This window comes from Mytilus edulis, chromosome 12, assembly GCF_963676685.1.
Source record: "Mytilus edulis chromosome 12, xbMytEdul2.2, whole genome shotgun sequence".
Taxonomy (NCBI): domain Eukaryota; kingdom Metazoa; phylum Mollusca; class Bivalvia; order Mytilida; family Mytilidae; genus Mytilus; species Mytilus edulis.
The window spans coordinates 61,500,892-61,520,028 of record NC_092355.1 but is presented as its reverse complement, the minus strand read 5'-3'; the positions used below and the strand labels follow the sequence as shown (position 1 = coordinate 61,520,028).

The 19,137-nt window shown below is 34.6% G+C and overlaps 1 protein-coding gene across 1 annotated transcript in view; it reads right to left on the bottom strand.

Annotated features, from left to right (window-relative positions):
• LOC139497747 (interaptin-like) overlaps positions 1 to 18,538 on the bottom strand; it is a 39,679-nt gene extending 21,141 nt beyond the window's left edge. Inside the window, exon 1 of the mRNA XM_071285983.1 lies at positions 18,194 to 18,538. Coding sequence (XP_071142084.1) covers positions 18,194 to 18,538 — 345 coding nt within the window. The remainder of the gene's footprint in view (positions 1 to 18,193) is intronic.
• Between the last annotated feature and the right edge of the window lie 599 nt (positions 18,539 to 19,137).

The window sequence follows — 19,137 nt, the reverse complement described above, 5'->3', positions numbered from 1 at the left end:
TCTGTATAATCCATACAAATTTTGTCATTTTGTCACGCCCTGTAGCTTGAGAAAATGCACGGTGACCTATCATTTTTATTATATTTTTCAACATATATCAATAGATACTACATTTTGGCAAAGTATGAACAAATTCTATCATTTTTATTTTAGACTCCCATACCACCTTAAGGAGGTAGACCTAGGTTAAGGGAAATAACTTTTAAAATCATCAGTACGTTTGTGTCAGCCATTTTCATAAATATATTCTAAGCTTCTAGGTTACATAGATTATTTCCAATCTGTTTCAGGTAAATGCTTAAAACTCATTGATGAAACTTGACTTTTACAAACGCATAACTGATTTAGAGAGTTATCTCCCTGAACCAAGGTCTACCCCCTTAAGTCCGTATTTTTATCTCAAGATTTGTCTAATTTCTGTGTAGATGTGACGTTACGCACGGTTTTGCGTCGCAAGACGTAACATGTATAATCGACAATTTTGACGCCATATACTTTTACATTTTCTTATCAAAAGCGAATTTGCGCTATTTTAAAAAAAAATTTGCGGAGTACCTACTCGACGACCGATTTTTGTAAAATAAATATCATAATATGAATAGAATAGAAGTTTCAAATTTTATTATTTATAAGGCAAATTAATTTCGTTAGGATCGTTCTTAATTTTTGATCTGATTTTGGATAGAATGCATAGCAAACTTTTCAACAAAAAAATCTTGCTGCCGGAAGGACACATGAGAAGATAAAAATTAGACTGAATAATATTTTGACAAATTAAACATAAAAACTTATGGTATTTATTTCATAAAAATCGGTACTATAATAATTTTTGAATATTTCTTTTTATAATGATTTTAGTTGAAATGATTTTTTTGAGATTGAACTCACTTTTGTCCAATATCTATATGTGTTTCTGCGAGTTTTCAGACTATTTGAAATGCTTTTTCTCAATTTATTTAAGCACCGATGGTTTTATTTTACAAATAGAATGAAATTCAAAACAGTGTAGCTGTGGCCATTGATTGACACATTAAAATCATCCATTGACTGGGACAATTTAGGTGAACGTTTGTATGTAACGACCAATGCTCACTATGTACTTTTTAAAGACACTTAAACTATGGGGTCACCAAAGGTTTTAAACACCTAAATAAAGTAATTCGAAAAATTAATCAGAAATAACACGATATTTTGATTTATATCAATTATATAAATCAAAACACAAAGGTTATTCCTGATTAATTTTTTCGAATTCTTTTATAATTAAAGGCGTTAAGAAACCTTTGGTGACCCCACAGTTTAAATGTCTATCGTAGGTACGTCGTGAACAGTGGTCGTTACAGACAAACGTTCACGTAAATTGTCCCAGTCAATGGATGATTTTAATGTGTCAATCAATGGCCACAGCTACACTGTTTTGAATTTCATTCTAAGACTTTATATATTTGCTTGAAATTGATTAAACCTTTGTGCCTCGGACTCTCATCTATAAAGGTGCGTGATTTGCGTGAAAACTTTTGTACATAGAAATTATCCGTAACCCATCCCCATCTTTTCCCTGTAATTATAAAGGGTCTATTCCTTCCTTATATTGTTTTTTTTTATCTGAGTGTTATTTTGATTCAGCAGACCTTTTTGGAATACACATTTCCCGGAATAGTTTTATCTGGTCCGAGTACACAGTTATCGTCCTTTGATTTTCGTCTATAGTCCTTAGTGTGGACAGTGTGTTACTTGCCAATTTTTGTTATACCCCTTCCAAATTTATTTCTCCATGTTTTATGCCTCATATAGCAAGTTGGGGGATGAAATGACACTGTAAAAAAATTTGGGTCATAAATATTAATGTAAAATAGTGATTAGGTCCAGCTGAAAAAGGTAAAAAATTAGCACTTCGGAAGCTGTCAAAAGATTTCAAGACCCCCTTAACATAACATTGTCCATATTTTGAGTTAGAGCTGATGAAGTTTTCTATAATTTTGATATAATTTGTACCAAAAGTAGTACAACACACTGTAAAAATATTATTGAGAAAGCGCAGGTGGGATTTTTTTAATTTTCATTTATTGTCTAAAAGAAATGCACTACGAAATAACTGCGTACTCGGACCATCTGCCTCGACGGAATAGTGTGTATTCATATAAAAGACTGTGCAGAAACGTCTAAATGACGCACTTGGACATAATGGCTAGACATAGGGAATGCTTTGCGAAAAAAAAATCAAAGGTCATGATATTTATGAGAACACCCGACTCATTTAGCCATTTGTATGAACTTATAAATTGTATCTTTTAAATATGTAAATTTTGTATTTTAAAGGCACATTTTTCAATCATATTACATATTTCACCTAAGAAAGAGGGAAAAATAACGTTTGGACATTGTGGCTAGACATGCGATTTATTTAAATTCTGCTCCATGGAAAAGATTTTTTTACATTTGAAACTTTGAAATTGCTTATCGTTTTCAGAACTTTCTATTGAGTATAGTTTTAATATGAATGGATTATATTATAGTGATGATAATAAAATTCGAAATTTGATTGAGTTTCCTCATAACACATAAAGACAGGTTCCTCTGCTGAATACTTCGTTGAGGACTTCCTTCAAATTTCGCCAAACGCCAAAAAAACGGCTATGATGTGAGAATATAAATCTAGCAGGAAGTTGGTGTACCAAATTTTGCACATTTTATGTGCAAAATAACAACGGTACATAACAAAATTGCATTTAATTCGTTCTGAAATGTTACGCCGGACATGCTATTATTAACGTAAAAGGAAGATTTGTGTGACCAGTAAAATAAATGTATCATGGTGCAAAAAAATTAAAGAATTAACTTATTTAAATAAAATAAGAAAGACATGGTGGATTTATTTTGTATAGGCGAATGCTTGCTGTTCTAAAATCATATTATAATGGATTTTAATCCGAACGCATTACCGTGCGTAACGTCTGTGTCTATGTTTTAAGTCGGTATTTTGAAATCAAGATAGGTCTTATTTCTTTGTAGTTGTGTCTTGTGTTTTTAAGTCCATATTTTGATCTCTAGATTAGTCTAATTTCTATATAGTTGTGTCTAATGTTTTAAGTCCGTATTATGATCTCAAGAATGGTTTAATTTCTATATAGTTGTGTCTAATGTTTAAAGTTTGTATTTTGATCTTTAGATTGGTTTAATTTCTTTATATTAAGTCCGTATTTTAATCTCAAGATTGGTCTAATTTCTTTGTAGTTGTGTCTTATATATATATAAATGTATTAAGTCTGTATTTTTATCACAAGATTTGTCTAATTTCTATATAGTTGTGTCTTATGTTTTAAGTCCGTATTTTGATCTATAGATTGTTTTAGTTTATTTATAGTTGTGTATAGTGTTTTAGTCCGGATTTTGATCTCTAGATTGGTCTAATTTCTGTGTTGTTGTGTCTTATGTTTTAAGTTCATATTTTGATTTTTTTAGTTTTGATATCTAGATTATCATGTGTAAGCCTGGTGTAGAATTGAGAATTGAAACGGGGAATATGTCTAAAAGACAACAACCAGACCAAAGAGCAAAAAATAGCCCAAGGCCAACAATGGTTCTTTAACACAGAGAGAAAATCTTGCACCCAGAGGCGGCCTTCAGATGGCCCCTAATTAATAATGTATACTAGTTCAGCAAAATGGACGCTACACTAAACTCCGAAACATACAAATAAACAAAAAAAACCCAAACACAAGACTAACAAAGTCTACAGGTTCCTGACTTGGGACTAACAAAGTCTATAGGTTCCTGACTTGGGACAGGCACACAAATTCGTCGGTTTTAAACATGTTTTGTGAGATCTTAACCCTTCTCTATACTTCTATCCAATGTGGAATAAACCAATGCACAGCAATACGCACAGTAAAACTCAGTTTTAAAAAAGTCCGAGTCCGATGTTAAAAAAAAAAAGGTAACTGAAGAAACTAAGCAAAATTACAACGATCAACATGAAATAACAAAAGACTAATTGCAGTTACTGACATGCCATCTCCAGATGTCAATAAAACAGATCGACAGATTAAGTCTTCATCATATGGGTTGCAGATGGTTAACCATCTTGGATTTTGAGAAAATTCTATGCAAAATTGAACTAGTTCAAATATTTATGTTTCAAAGTGCATAAACGTCTTAAGTATTGGTACATCATGTATGTAAAAATTATGTTCGAGAAAAGTAAACATTTTGGATATAAGGCCGATGACACACGAACAAAGTAATTGAAATAGCAATCATCTGGGATTTTAGTTCAACCCTATGTGGAAAAGAAATTGTAAACATTGGATAGAGCTATGTTATTTAAGTTTGGAAGTTTAGATATTTTTCTTATCCAACGACAAACTAAATCTCGGGGAGGATGTCTTTTTGAATGTTGGACTTTGTAACTTTGTAAACAACTGCATTTCGTTCGTATCCATGACAACACCCTTTGCGTTAGGAACACATTGTGTTACTGTACGGGTAAAACCTTACAACTCCGTTCTGTCTATGACATCGCTATCTGCAAAAAGAACACATCATGTTATTTCATGTCTTATTTCTCTCATCCATGACAGCTCCATTATGTTCTCAAAACAGATGGAGCTGTCATCAATGAGACAAACAATTCATGCGGTAACACGATTTGTCCCTAACGCAGATAAAAGTGTCATGGACGAGATCAACAACACACATGTTCCTAATGCAAGTTATCACGGAATCATGTGAAAAACAACTCATTTGCCTTTTATTCTCTATTCTTTATTATTTTTGTCTTTTTTTTAAATTTTATTTGCCATGTATTCTGTTCTTTTTGCCTATAAATTATTCTCTATTCTATAAACTCAAGGTCAAACTAGATTTCAGGGAGGATGTCTTCCTGACTATTGGAAAATTCTTTGTAAACTAAATTTAGTAGCGGTCTACTACTTGAACTGACCCTTTGTAACATGATCTTAGGGTTCATAAACATCAGCATAAATGGCAAACTCTGTGAACATTATAATAGAAGTGATAAACATATTTCATATTCGGCAGATGTTCGTTAGTTTCAGGAGCAGTGATGAAAATCGTACGTTGACCTCTAGATGTCTGAGTTTGTTTGGTTGTATGGTTGCTGTCTTATTAACTCTCACCAAACTTTTACTTGTATGTATAATATGTAACGGTCAACATCATATTTTAATTCTCAAATCCTCGATTCTTGCATTTCGCGAGATTAACTTTCAATCAGTCATTGACATTTGTTTAAAAGGCTAAATTGCTAAAATGTGTTTCTTTCTAGATTTGAAGTACACACATGTATATGTATGCACAAGATTTTTTTTTTATATTTCTCATTTCCTCTGTGATATTTCTTACTTTCACGTATCTGCAGCAGTTAGATTTTTTTATATCTATAACAGTTTGCAAGGTAATAGACAACACTCCTGTTAACCCATATCTTCTATTGTTAACCTTGTCATTGAATATGGGACAACTCGGACAAAGTATCTACTAATAAGACCATTAAGACAGTCAACTCCAACATTCTATAAAGAGACGGGTTAAGGAGAGATCAGGCTCCCTTATAGAGCTACATATATAGCTAACGCATAGACGTTTTACATATCCCACCAAAACGTTGGCCCCTTTCAAAATCGTGCATCAGCATCTGAAAGTAATCCTGATCTCCTGGTGACATGAACTCCTTTAAACAAGTGGTGGAACTAGCTGCTCCATAAGTGACATAAACTATTTTTAACCTGTGGAGGAAATACTGATTCACAAGTGACACGAACTCGATAAATCCAGTATGAGAACTTGCTGCTCTACAAGGAATATGGACTCCATTAAACCTGTGGAGAAACTAGCTGCTTCGCTTGAAACACAAACTCCCTTAAACCCGTAGAAGGACATGCTGCTTCAATTAGGACTTGAACTCTATTAAACCTGTGTAGGAACTAGCTGTTCCAAAAGTGACATGAACTCCCTAAAATCAGAGGTGGAACTAGCTATTCTACTAATGACATGAACTCCCTAAAATCAGAGGAGGAACAAGCTATTCCAAAAGTGACATGAACTCTCTAAAATCAGAGGAGGAACTAGCTATTCCAAAAGTGACATGAACTCCCTAAAATCAGAGGAGAAACTAGCTATTCCACTAATGACATGAACTCCCTAAAATAAGAGGAGGAACTAGCTATTCCACTTATGACATGAACTCCCTGAAATCAGAGGAGGAACTCGCTATTCCACTAATGACATCAACTACCTAAAATCAGAGGAGGAACTAGCTATTCCACTAATGACATGAACTTACTTAAATCAGAGGAGGAACTAGCTATTCCACTACTGACATGAACTCCCTAAAATCAGAGGAGGAACTAGCTATTCAACTTATGACATGAACTCCCTGAAATCAGAGGAGGAACTCGCTATTCCACTTATGACATCAATTACCTAAAATCAGAGGAGGAACTAGCTATTCCACTAATGACATGAACTACATAAAATCAGAGGAGAAACTAGCTATTCCACTAATGACATGAACTCATAAAGGAGGAACTAGCTGTCCCACAAGTGACATGAACTCCCTAAAACCAATGGACGAACTAACTGCTCCACTAGTGACATGTCTTCTCTGAAATAAAATCATTATTAATAAAATGTTTCGCTGAGCGCAGCCTGATACGACCGCAGAGGTCGAACCCTGAACAGTTTGGACACAATATGCAACTGAAACAAAATAAATTTGGTCAAAGATCTTTAGTGTCATTACCCCCCCCCCCCCCCCCCCCCGCCCAACTTGCTATATGAGGCATAAAACATGGAGAAACAAATTTGGAAGGGTATAACAAAAAATGGCAAGTAACACACTGTCCACACTAAGGAATATATTCGTGGACAACGAAAATCAAAGGACGATAACTGTGTACTCGGACCATGTTCGTGGCAATTACCCCCAAACTCAATCCCAGACTTCCTTTTGTGATATGGAACCTTATGGTACAATGTCAGAGAGATCGATACACTCACATACAAGTAATTGTTCGGAAACTACAAAAATGCTTGTATTTGGCCCCTTGTTTGGCCCTTAATTCCTAAACTGTTGACACCATAACCCCCAAAATGAATCCCAACCTTCTACTTGTAGTATTAAACTTTGTGGTACAATTTCAGAGCAAACAAAATACTTATACACAAGTTATTATCCTGAAACTAGAAAAATGCTTGTTTTGGACCTCTTTTAGGCTCTTTATTCCTAACGGTTGGGACTATCATCTTCAAAATCAATCCCAACCAAAATTTCTTTTAGATCCATTCACGTAAACTAAAGTTATTGTCCGGAAACCAAATGTGTCTTCGGACGACGACGCGGACGACGACATCAAACCATTATACGATCCAAAAAAAATTTTGCGGTCGTATAAAAAGCAATCTATTTGTTAATCTTTTGTGGTCGTATAAAAAGCAATCTCTTTGTTAATTTTTTGCGGTCGTATAAAAAGCAATCTCTTTGTTAATCTTTTGCGGTCGTATAAAAAGCAATCTCTTTGTTAATCTTTTGCGGTCGTATAAAAAGCAATCACTTTGTTAATCTTTTGCGGTCGTATAAAAAACGATCTCTTTGTAAATCTTTTGCGGTCGTATAAAAAGCAATCTCTTTGTTAATCTTTTGCGGTCATATAAAAAGCAATCTCTTTGTTAATCTTTTGTGGTCGTATAAAAAGCAATCTCTTTGTTAATTTTCTGCTCTCCTTGTTAATCTTTTGCGGTCGTATAAAAAGCAATCTCTTTGTTAATCTTTTGCGGTCGTATAAAAAGCAATTTCTTTGTTAATCTTTTGCGGTCGTATAAAAAGCAATCTCTTTTTTAATCTTTTGTGGTCGTATAAAAAGCAATCTCTTTGTTAATCTTTTGCGTTCGTATAAAAAGCAATCTCTTTGTTAATCTTTTGTTGTCGTATAAAAAGCAATCTCTTTGTTAATCTTTTGCGGTCGTATAAAAAGCAATCTCTTTGTTAATCTTTTGCGGTCGTATAAAAAGCAATCTCTTTGTTAATCTTTTGCGGTCGTATAAAAAGCAATCTCTTTGTTAATCTTTTGTGGTCGTATAAAAAGCAATCTCTTTGTTAATCTTTTGCGGTCGTATAAAAAGCAATCTCTTTGTAAATCTTTTGCGGTCGTATAAAAAGCAATCTCTTTGTTAATCTTTTGCGGTCGTATAAAAAGCAATCTCTTTGTTAATCTTTTGCGGTCATATAAAAAGCAATCTCTTTGTTAATCTTTTGTGGTCGTATAAAAAGCAATCTCTTTGTTAATTTTTTGCTCTCTTTGTTAATCTTTTGCGGTCGTATAAAAAGCAATCTCTTTGTTAATCTTTTGCGGTCGTATAAAAAGCAATCTCTTTGTTAATCTTTTGCGGTCGTATAAAAAGCAATCTCTTTTTTAATCTTTTGTGGTCGTATAAAAAGTAATCTCTTTGTTAATCTTTTGCGTTCGTATAAAAAGCAATCTCTTTGTTAATCTTTTGTTGTCGTATAAAAAGCAATCTCTTTGTTAATCTTTTGCGGTCGTATAAAAAGCAATCTCTTTGTTAATCTTTTGCGGTCGTATAAAAAGCAATCTCTTTGTTAATCTTTTGCGGTCGTATAAAAAGCAATCTCTTTGTTAATCTTTTGCGGTCGTATAAAAAGCAATCTCTTTGTTAATCTTTTGCGGTCGTATAAAAAGCAATCTCTTTGTTAATCTTTTGCGGTCGTATAAAAAGCAATATCTTTGTTAATCTTTTGTGATCGTATAAAAAGCAATCTCTTTGTTAATCTTTTACGGTCGTATAAAAAGCAATCTCTTTGTTAATCTTTTGCGGTCGTATAAAAAGCAATCTCTTTGTTATTCTTTTGCGGTCGTATAAAAAGCAATCTCTTTGTTAATCTTTTGCGGTCATATAAAAAGCAATCTCTTTGTTAATCTTTTGTGGTCGTATAAAAAGCAATCTCTCTATTAATCTTTTGCGGTCGTATAAAAAGCAATCTCTTTTTTAATCTTTTGTGGTCGTATAAAAAGTAATCTCTTTGTTAATCTTTTGTGGTCGTATAAAAAGCAATCTCTTTTTTAATCTTTTGTGGTCGTATAAAAAGTAATCTCTTTGTTAATCTTTTGCGTTCGTATAAAAAGCAATCTCTTTGTTAATCTTTTGTGGTCGTATAAAAAGCAATCTCTTTGTTAATCTTTTGCGGTCGTATAAAAAGCAATCTCTTTGTTAATCTTTTGCGGTCGTATAAAAGATTAACAAAGAGATTGCTTTTTATACGACCGCAAAAGATTAACAAAGAGATTGCTTTTTATACGACCGCAAAAGATTAACAAAGAGATTGCTTTTTATACGACCGCAGAAGATTAACAAAGAGATTGCTTTTTATACGACCACAAAAGATTAACAAATAGATTGCTTTTTATACGACCGCAACATTTTTTTGGGATCGTATAATGGTTTGATGTCGTCGTCCGCGTCGTCGTCCGAAGACACATTTGGTTTTTGGACAATAACTTTAGTTTACGTGAATGGATCTCAAAGAAATTTTTTAAAAAGGTTCAATACCACAAAAGGAAGGTTGGGATTGATTTTGGGGATGATAGTCCCAACCGTTAGGAATTAAGAGCCTAAAAGAGGTCCAAAACAAGCATTTTTCTAGTTTCAGGATAATAACTTGTGTATAAGAATTTTGTTTGCTCTGAAATTGTACCACTAAGTTCAATACTACAAGTAGAAGGTTGGGATTCATTTTGGGGGTTATGGTGTCAACAGTTTAGGAATTAAGGGCCAAACAAGGAGCCAAATACAAGCATTTTTGTAGTTTCCAAACAATTACTTGTATGTGAGTGTATCGATCTCTCTGACATTGTACCATAAGGTTCCATATCACAAAAGGAAGTATGGGATTGAGTTTGGGGGTAATTGCCACGAACATGGTCCGAGTACACAGTTATCGTCCTTTGATTTTCGTTGTCCACGAATATATTCCTTAGTGTGGACAGTGTGTTACTTGCCATATTTTGTTATACCCCTTCCAAATTTGTTTCTCCATGTTTTATGCCTCATATAGCAAGTTGGGCGGGGGGGGGGGGGGGGGGGGGAATGACACTAAAAAATGGGTCATAAATATTACTGTAAAGTAGTGATTAGGTCCAGCTGAAAAAGGTACAAAAATAGCACTTCGGAAGCTGTCAAAAGATTTCTAGACCTCCTTAACATAAAATTGTCCATATTTTGAATTAGAGCTGATGAAGTTTTCTATAATTTTGATATAATTTGTCCCAAAAGTAGTACAGTATTGCACAATAGATTTGTAAGATCTTTGACCAAATTTATTTTGTTTCAGTTGCATATTGTGTCCAAACTGTTCAGGGTTCGACCTCTGCGGTCGTATCAGGCTGCGCTCAGCAAAACATTTTATTAATAATGATTTTATTTCAGAGAAGACATGTCACTAGTGGAGCAGTTAGTTCGTCCATTGGTTTTAGGGAGTTCATGTCACTTGTGGGACAGCTAGTTCCTCTTTTATGAGTTCATGTCATTAGTGGAATAGCTAGTTTCTCCTCTGATTTTATGTAGTTCATGTCATTAGTGGAATAGCTAGTTCCTCCTCTGATTTTAGGTAGTTGATGTCATTAGTGGAATAGCGAGTTCCTCCTCTGATTTCAGGGAGTTCATGTCATAAGTGGAATAGCTAGTTCCTCCTCTGATTTTAGGGAGTTCATGTCAGTAGTGGAATAGCTAGTTCCTCCTCTGATTTAAGTAAGTTCATGTCATTAGTGGAATAGCTAGTTCCTCCTCTGATTTTAGATAGTTGATGTCATTAGTGGAATAGGGAGTTCCTCCTCTGATTTCAGGGAGTTCATGTCATAAGTGGAATAGCTAGTTCCTCCTCTTATTTTAGGGAGTTCATGTCATTAGTGGAATAGCTAGTTTCTCCTCTGATTTTAGGGAGTTCATGTCACTTTTGGAATAGCTAGTTCCTCCTCTAATTTTAGAGAGTTCATGTCACTTTTGGAATAGCTTGTTCCTCCTCTGATTTTAGGGAGTTCATGTCATTAGTAGAATAGCTAGTTCCACCTCTGATTTTAGGGAGTTCATGTCACTTTTGGAACAGCTAGTTCCTACACAGGTTTAATAGAGTTCCTATCCTAATTGAAGCAGCATGTCCTTCTACGGGTTTAAGGGAGTTTGTGTTTCAAGCGAAGCAGCTAGTTTCTCCACAGGTTTAATGGAGTCCATGTTCCTTGTAGAGCAGCTCGTTCTCATACTGGATTTATCGAGTTCGTGTCACTTGTGGATCAGTATTTCCTCCACAGGTTAAAAATAGTTTATGTCACTTATGGAGCAGCTAGTTCCACCACTTGTTTAAAGGAGTTCATGTCACCAGGAGATCAGGATTACTTTCAGATGCTGATGCACGATTTTGAAAGGGGCCAACGTTTGGTGGGACATGCAAAACGTCTATGCGTTAGCCATATATGTAGCTCTATAAGGGAGCCGGCTCTCCCCTTAACCCGTCTCTTTATAGAAGGTCCGAGTTGACTGTCTAAATGCCATTATGGTCTTATTAGTAGATACTTTGTCCGAGTTGTCCCATATTCAATGACAAGGTAAACAATAGCAGATATGTGTTAACAGGAGTGTTGTCTATTACCTAGCAAACAGTTATAGATAAAAAAATCTAACTGCTGCAGAGATGGTAAGAAAATCTTAGACAAAAGCTGTCTGACCACTTATTTTCCTTTAATACCTTTTTACCATTTATGACAGATTTGGATGTACACGTGTACTTTTGAAAACTGTAATAGAAAATGAGGAAGTGTAAGAAACAAGAATGAGCAACAGGAAAAGATCTTCCAAAATGTCAAAAAGACTAAAATCGGTTGTCGACTCCATTTTGCCCCTGAATGACAATGTTTACCCATTTTTCGTATTTTTGTGGTAACTATCAGATAGAGCAAAACTGTAAAAATATTATCAGCAGGAGAAGATCTATTCGTTGGTTAACACGAAACTTCAGTCATCATTATAAGAGAGATTGCTTTTAAATGATGATTTAATTTAGGCTAGAAACTGAAAAAAGTAAAAATAATCGGCAAGACTAGATGTACAAATAAGTCAACGTAGCTTTAATATTCATTCAGCTCATAGGTTTGGACTTTTGCCCTTGAATGATATTTTTTCCCAGTAGTTTGGGGATTTTGGTTTTAGATGAATATAAAAAGAAACTTATCAAAAACATGATCAGCTAAACAAGACCTATTTATGTGTCAACAAGGTTGAAATAGTTCGGCATTTCCTCATGGAAGTCAATAATTGCACATAAATGATGATTATTTACCAATTTTTAGGGAAACTATTGTAGATGTAGAGAAAAGTGTAAAAAACAAAAATAAGCAGTAATAATCTATAACAAGTAACATGGAACAAATCATCAGTTGACTCCTTACATGCTAATTGACTTCATTATTTTAACATTCAGTTTAGTTTTTTTAAATAGTAACTTACCTTAATACAGATATACGCTAAAGGTCAACACCGTTTTTCTAAGACAGACTATCTGTCTGTTCATTTTTTGTGTTGTTGAGTTGCTGTCTCATTCAGATATAATAAACTGTCTAACAGGTCTATAATGACCTGTTACAATGCAAAATGTTTGTCTGTTTCAAACATTCCCTCTTTTTTCAGTGGCAATCTAAATTTCCCGCCCTTTATCTTGGTCGACCTACATGTACCTTGCAGCACCTACCTAAAGTATTAGTATTTCCTGTCCATCATTCCGGGTAAACTATTTGCCACTGGACCATTAAGCAAACACAAATCAATGAAACGATCAGTGACGTATACCCTAGATCTCTCTTTAGTCAAACGATCAGTGACGTATACCCTAGATCTCTCTTTAGTCAAACGATCAGTGACGTATACCCTAGATCTCTTTTTAGTCAAACGATCAGTGACGTATACCCTAGATCTACTTTTAGTCAAATGATCAGTGACGAATACCCTAGATCTACTTTTAGTCAAACGATCAGTGACGTATACCCTAGATCTCTCTTTAGTCAAACGATCAGTGACGTATACCCTAGATCTCTCTTTAGTCAAACGATCAGTGACGTATACCCTAGATCTCTGTTTAGTCAAACGATCAGTGACGTATACCCTAGATCTCTCTTTAGTCAAACGATCAGCGACGTATACCCTAGATCTCTTTTTAGTCAAACGATCAGTGATGTTTACCCTAGATCTCCTTTAGGCAAATGTTTTATAGATTTGGTTGTATTTCTTACAATATAACAACGTAATGATTTCATGGAACGTTTGATGATATCAGCTTACTAAATGAAGGTCAACTTCATCAATCCTTAATACCTCGTATCATCAGTATGTCAACTAGAAACGTATATGTTATGTGGGACCTGAAAGTACACACATGATGATGTACCACTATAAATTGTTTTTACTATTGAAAGTCCTCTTTTTGACGCATAATCAAATGATATATAATTAATTCAAGACTCGAGGCAATGAAATACTCCACATATTGAAGAGAACTCTGCCAAATGTTTTACGTCCGTCTTTTTTAAATGTTTAAATTAGTTTGGTTTATGTCTAGTGTCTAGCGTGTCTATGATCTCTATAGATTGGTATAATTTCTGTGTAGTAGTGTCTAACGTTTTAGTCCGTATCTGATTTCTACATTAGTTTATTTTCTGTGTAGTTGTGTCTAATGTTTCATGCTATATTTTGATCTCATGATTGGTCTCATTTCTGTGTAGTTGTTTTAAATGTTTCAAGTCCATATTTTGATATCAATATTGGTCTAATTTCTGTGTAGTTATGTCTGATGATTTAATTTCATATTTTGATCTCTATTGATTGGTCTAATTTCTGTGTAGTAGACTAAGTGTTTAGTTTTTCAGTCCGTATTTTGATTTCTAGATTGGTTTGGTTTCTGTGTAGTTGTGTCTGATGTTTTAGGTCCACATGTTGATCTCTTTAGATTAAACTAATTTCTGTGTAGTTGTGTCTAATGTTTTAAGTCCGTATTTTTATCTCTAGATTGGTCTAATTTCTGTGTAGTTGTGTCTAATGTTTTAAGTCCATATTTTTATCTCTAGATTGGTTTAATTTCTGTGTAGTTGTGTCTAATATTTCAACTCGGTTATTTGATCTCAAGATTGGTCTAATTTCTTTATAGTTGAGTCTAATGTTTAAGGTCCGTATTTTGATCTGAAGATTGGTCTAATTTCTGTGTAGTTGTGTCTAATGTTTTAAGTTCATATTTTGATCTCTGTAGATTAAACTAATTTCTGTGTAGAAGTGTCTAATGTTTCAGGTCCATATTTTGATTTCTAGAATGGTCTTAATTCTTTGTAGCTATGTCAAATGTTTTAAGTCCATATTAAATTTTTGATCACTAGATATGTCTAAAGTTTTTGTAGTTGTGTCTAATGTTTTAAGTCCGTATTTTGATCTCTAGATTGGTTTAATTTCTATATAGTTGTGTCTTATGTTTTAAGTCCATATTTTGAATTCTAGATTGGTTAAATTTTTGTGTAGTTGTGTCTATTGTTTATATCTGTCTTTTGATCTCTAGTTTGGTCTAATTTCTATGTAGTTGTGTCTTATGTTTTAAGTCCAGATTTTGATCTCTAGATTGTCATGTGTGAGCTAGGTGTAGAATTGAGAATTGAAACGGGAAATATGTCAAAAAGAGAACAACCAGACCAAAGAGCAAAAAATAGCCCAAGACGAACAATGGTTCTTTAACACAGCGAACACATCTTGCACCCAGAGGCGGGCTTCAGCTGACCCTTAAATAATAATGTATACTAGTTCAGCAAAATGGACGCTACACTAAACTCCGAAACATACAAATAAACCAAAAAAAAACCCAAACACAAGACTAACAAAGTCTATAGGTTCCTGACTTGGGACAGGCGCAAAAACTAGGCGGTTTTAAACATGTTTTGTGAGATCTTAACCCTTCTCTATACTTTTATCCAATGTGGAAGAAACAAATGCACAGCAATACGCACAGTAAAACTCAGTTTTAAAAAAGTCCGAGTCCGATGTTAAAAAAAAAGGTAACTGAAGAAACTAAGCAAAATTACAACGATCAACATGAAATAACAAAAGACTAATTGCAGTTACTGACATGCCATCTCCAGATGTCAATAAAACAGGTCGACAGATTAAGTCTTCATCATATGGGTTGCAGATGGTTAAACATCTTGGATTTTGAGAAAATTCTATGCAAAATTGAACTAGTTCAAATATTTATGTTTCAAAGTGCATAAACGTCTTAAGTATTGGTACATCATGTATGTAAAAATTATGTTCGAGAAAAGTAAACATTTTGGATATAAGGCCGATGACACACGAACAAAGTAATTGAAATAGCAATCATCTGGGATTTTAGTTCAACCCTATGTGGAAAAGAAATTGTAAACATTGGATAGAGCTATGTTATTTAAGTTTGGAAGTTTAGATATTTTTCTTATCCAACGACAAACTAGATCTCGGGGAGGATGTCTTTTTGAATGTTGGACTTTGTAACTTTGTAAACAACTGTATTTCGTTCGTATCCATGACAACACCCTTTGCATTAGGAACTCATCGTGTTACTGTACGGGAAAAACCTTAAAACATCGCTATCTGCAAAAAGAACACATCGTGTTATTGCATGTCTTATTTCTCTCATCCATGACAGCTCCATTATGTTCTCAAAACAGATGGAGCTGTCATCAATGAGACAAACAATTCATGCGGTAACACGATTTGTCCCTAACACAGATAAAATTGTCATGGATGAGACTAACAACACACGTGTTCCTAATGCATGTTATCACGGAATCATGTGAGAAACAACCCATTTGCCTTTTATTCTCTATTCTTTATTATTTTTGTCTTTTTTTTTTATAATTTTATTTGCCATGTATTCTGTTCTTTTTGCCTATTATTCTCTATTCTATAAACCCAAGGTCAAACTAGATTTCGGGGAGGATGTCTTCTTTAATATTGGAAAATTCTTTGTAAACTAAGTTAAGCAGCGGTCTACAACTTGAAAATGGAACTGATCCTTTGTAACATAAGCTTAGAGTTAATAAACATCAGTAATTAATCATGGCAAACTATATGAACATTATAATAGCGTGATAAACATATTTGATATTCGGCAGATGTTCGTTAGTTTCAGGAGCAGTGATGAAGATCGTAGGTTGACCTCTAGATGTCTGAGTTTGTTTGGTTGCGTGGTTGCTGTCTTACTAACTTTCGCCAAACTCTTACTTGTATGTATAATATGTAACGGTCAGCATCATAAATTTAATTCTCAAATCCTGGATTCTGGCATTTTGCGAGATTAACTTTTAATCAGTCACTGACTGTTGTTTAAAAGGCTAAAATGCTAAAATGTGTTTCTCTCTGGATTTGAAGTACACACATGTATGTGTATGCACAAGATTTTTTTTAAATTTATACGAAATATTTGTATGGACAACTTTTTTTATATTTCTCATTTCCTCTGTAATATTTCTTGCTTTCACCTAGACATTTTTAAGTTAGAAGTTGGCATTGCTCACTTCAAGCTAACATTTCTCAGTTTAAACTTTATCGGTTGTTTATCTCAGGAATCCATGACAACTTCATCTGCATTCGGAACGGAACACATCGTGTTACTGCACGGGTTTTTTGTCTCATCCATGACTGCTCACTCTGTATTCAAAACAAATCGTGTTACTGCATGGGAAGAACCTAACAACTGCATTTCGTTCGTATCCAGGACAACACCCTCTGCATTAGGAACACATCGTGTTACTGTATGGGAAAAACCTTACAACTGCGTTCGGATTCATGACATCGCATCGTGTTACTACTCGAGTTATTTGTCTCATCCATGATAGCTCAATTGTGTTCCTGATTCAGATGGAGCGTCATTGATTCCTGAAACAGACAACCATGCAGTTAAATGATGAGAATACAATGGATCTGTCATGGATGAGACAAACAGCTCATGCAGTAACACGATGTTGTCTTATTAATACAAAACCTTACAACTGCACTCCGTTCTGTCTATATGACATCGCTATCTGCAAAAAGAACACATCGTGTTATTGCTCTCATCCTTGAGCTCCAATGTGTTCTTAAAACAGATGGAGATGTCATCGATGAGACAAACAACTCATGCGGTAACACGATGTGTTCCTAACGCAGATTAAAGTGTCTGGATGAGATCAACAACACATGTGTTCCTAATGCATGTGGAGCTGTCACGGAATCATGTGAAAAACAACCTATTTGCCTATTATTCTCTATTCTTTATTATTTTTGTTTTTTTTGTCCTTTTTTTTTCAATTTTCTTTGCCATGTATTCTGTCCTTTCCGCTCATTATTCTCTATTCGGTAAATCCAAACAGATCCCCATACAAGTGGGTTTGAATTGCACCACTGACTCATGCCATGGACTTGTTCATATACCTCAAGTCAAATTTATCAATGGAGCGACAACAAAGGAGTTCCTGTGTAAACCATATTAAATAAGTATACGACGTGTTCCATATGAAGATTGAGTTTTCATGTATGACCCAAATAACCCATAACAACATAATGTGTTCCTTTTGGAGATGGAGCTGTCATGGATTCGTGAAACATACAACCAACGGCTACAGTAACACGGTGTGCTCCTAAGGCATGTGGAGCTGTCGTGGATCAGACCAACAACCCATGAAGTAACACGATGTGTTCCTTAGCAGGAGGTGCTCTCACTGATGAGACAAACAACCCATGCAGTAGAACGAAGTGTTTTTAACACAGACAAACATTACTATCTGCCATTACTATTATTTAGGTGCATATATATTTTTTCAGGGTCCTCGCTAATTCTTTGATGGCCAAAATGAACATCAGCGGGGAAAATGGCAAACTTTTATTTGGTGCCTCAAAGTTGTACAAAATAGTTCTTGGTAAGTTCCAATATATTAAATTCTACATTAGCAAGTAACTTGCAAAGTTACTGGAAAACAAATTTGAAACCCTGTCCATCCTTACCAACTCCAAGACAACTTTTGACTTATTCATTATCCTCAGAGTAGCTGTATGAACCTTTTATAAGAAATGAATATTTTGTGGCATTCTGTGTTTTAACTGTTGCTATGTTTTTATTACAAACAGATTGTGTGTCAGAGTCCCATCCTGAGTCAGGTGATGCAACAGAAACTGTGATGAAGAGTGTTTTAACTGTGTCTATGTTTTTATTACAAACAGATTGTGTGTCAGAGTCCCATCCTGAGTCAGGTGATGCAACAGAAACTGTGATGAAGAGTGTTTTAACTGTTGTTATGTTTTTATTACAAACAGATTGTGTGTCAGAGTCCCACCCTGAGTCAGCTGACGCAACATAAACTGTGATGAAGAGTGTTTTAACTGTTGTTATGTTTTTATTACAAACAGATTGTGTTTCAGAGTCCCATCCTGAGTCAGCTGAAGCAACAGAAACTGTGATGAAGAGTGACATGTCTAGGTACTGTACCTGAAATATGTCCCTGAACGGCAAGGAGGGGGCGGGAAGAAAGAAAAAAGAAAGAAGCAGAATGAGGACATTTCACAGATTCAAGATGGTCAAAATAAAAAAAATGCTCTTTTCATCTTGTTTTTTAATGACTCATATTGACTAAATAATTGTATGGCAGGTTAGGTCAAACAAAAGATTTTAGAATTGGTATTTGCCGCTTCTCCGCCAAGCATGTAGCATTTAAGAGTAAGAGCAAAGACTGGTTAGCCTCGAGTCAGAATAATGTGTCTGGGTAAGGTGACATGACGTGTGAACTGTTAGTGAGCTAGTACATTAAAATTCCTGCTCAGCATGTCTGCTCTCATCAAGTTTGTCCTGAATATGCATTTGACTTGCCACTTGATGTTAAACAACCAACTATCTATTCATCCTAATCATGATGCTCAAAATAAATATTTATAAATTATATTACATATGGTGTAGCATATTCTACTGTTTTCGTTGGATATGACGATCACGTGTTTCAAAGGTTATATTACGTATCTGACGCCTTGTTTCTATTTTTACGTATAATGACGCTATGTTTCTATTTATATGTATAT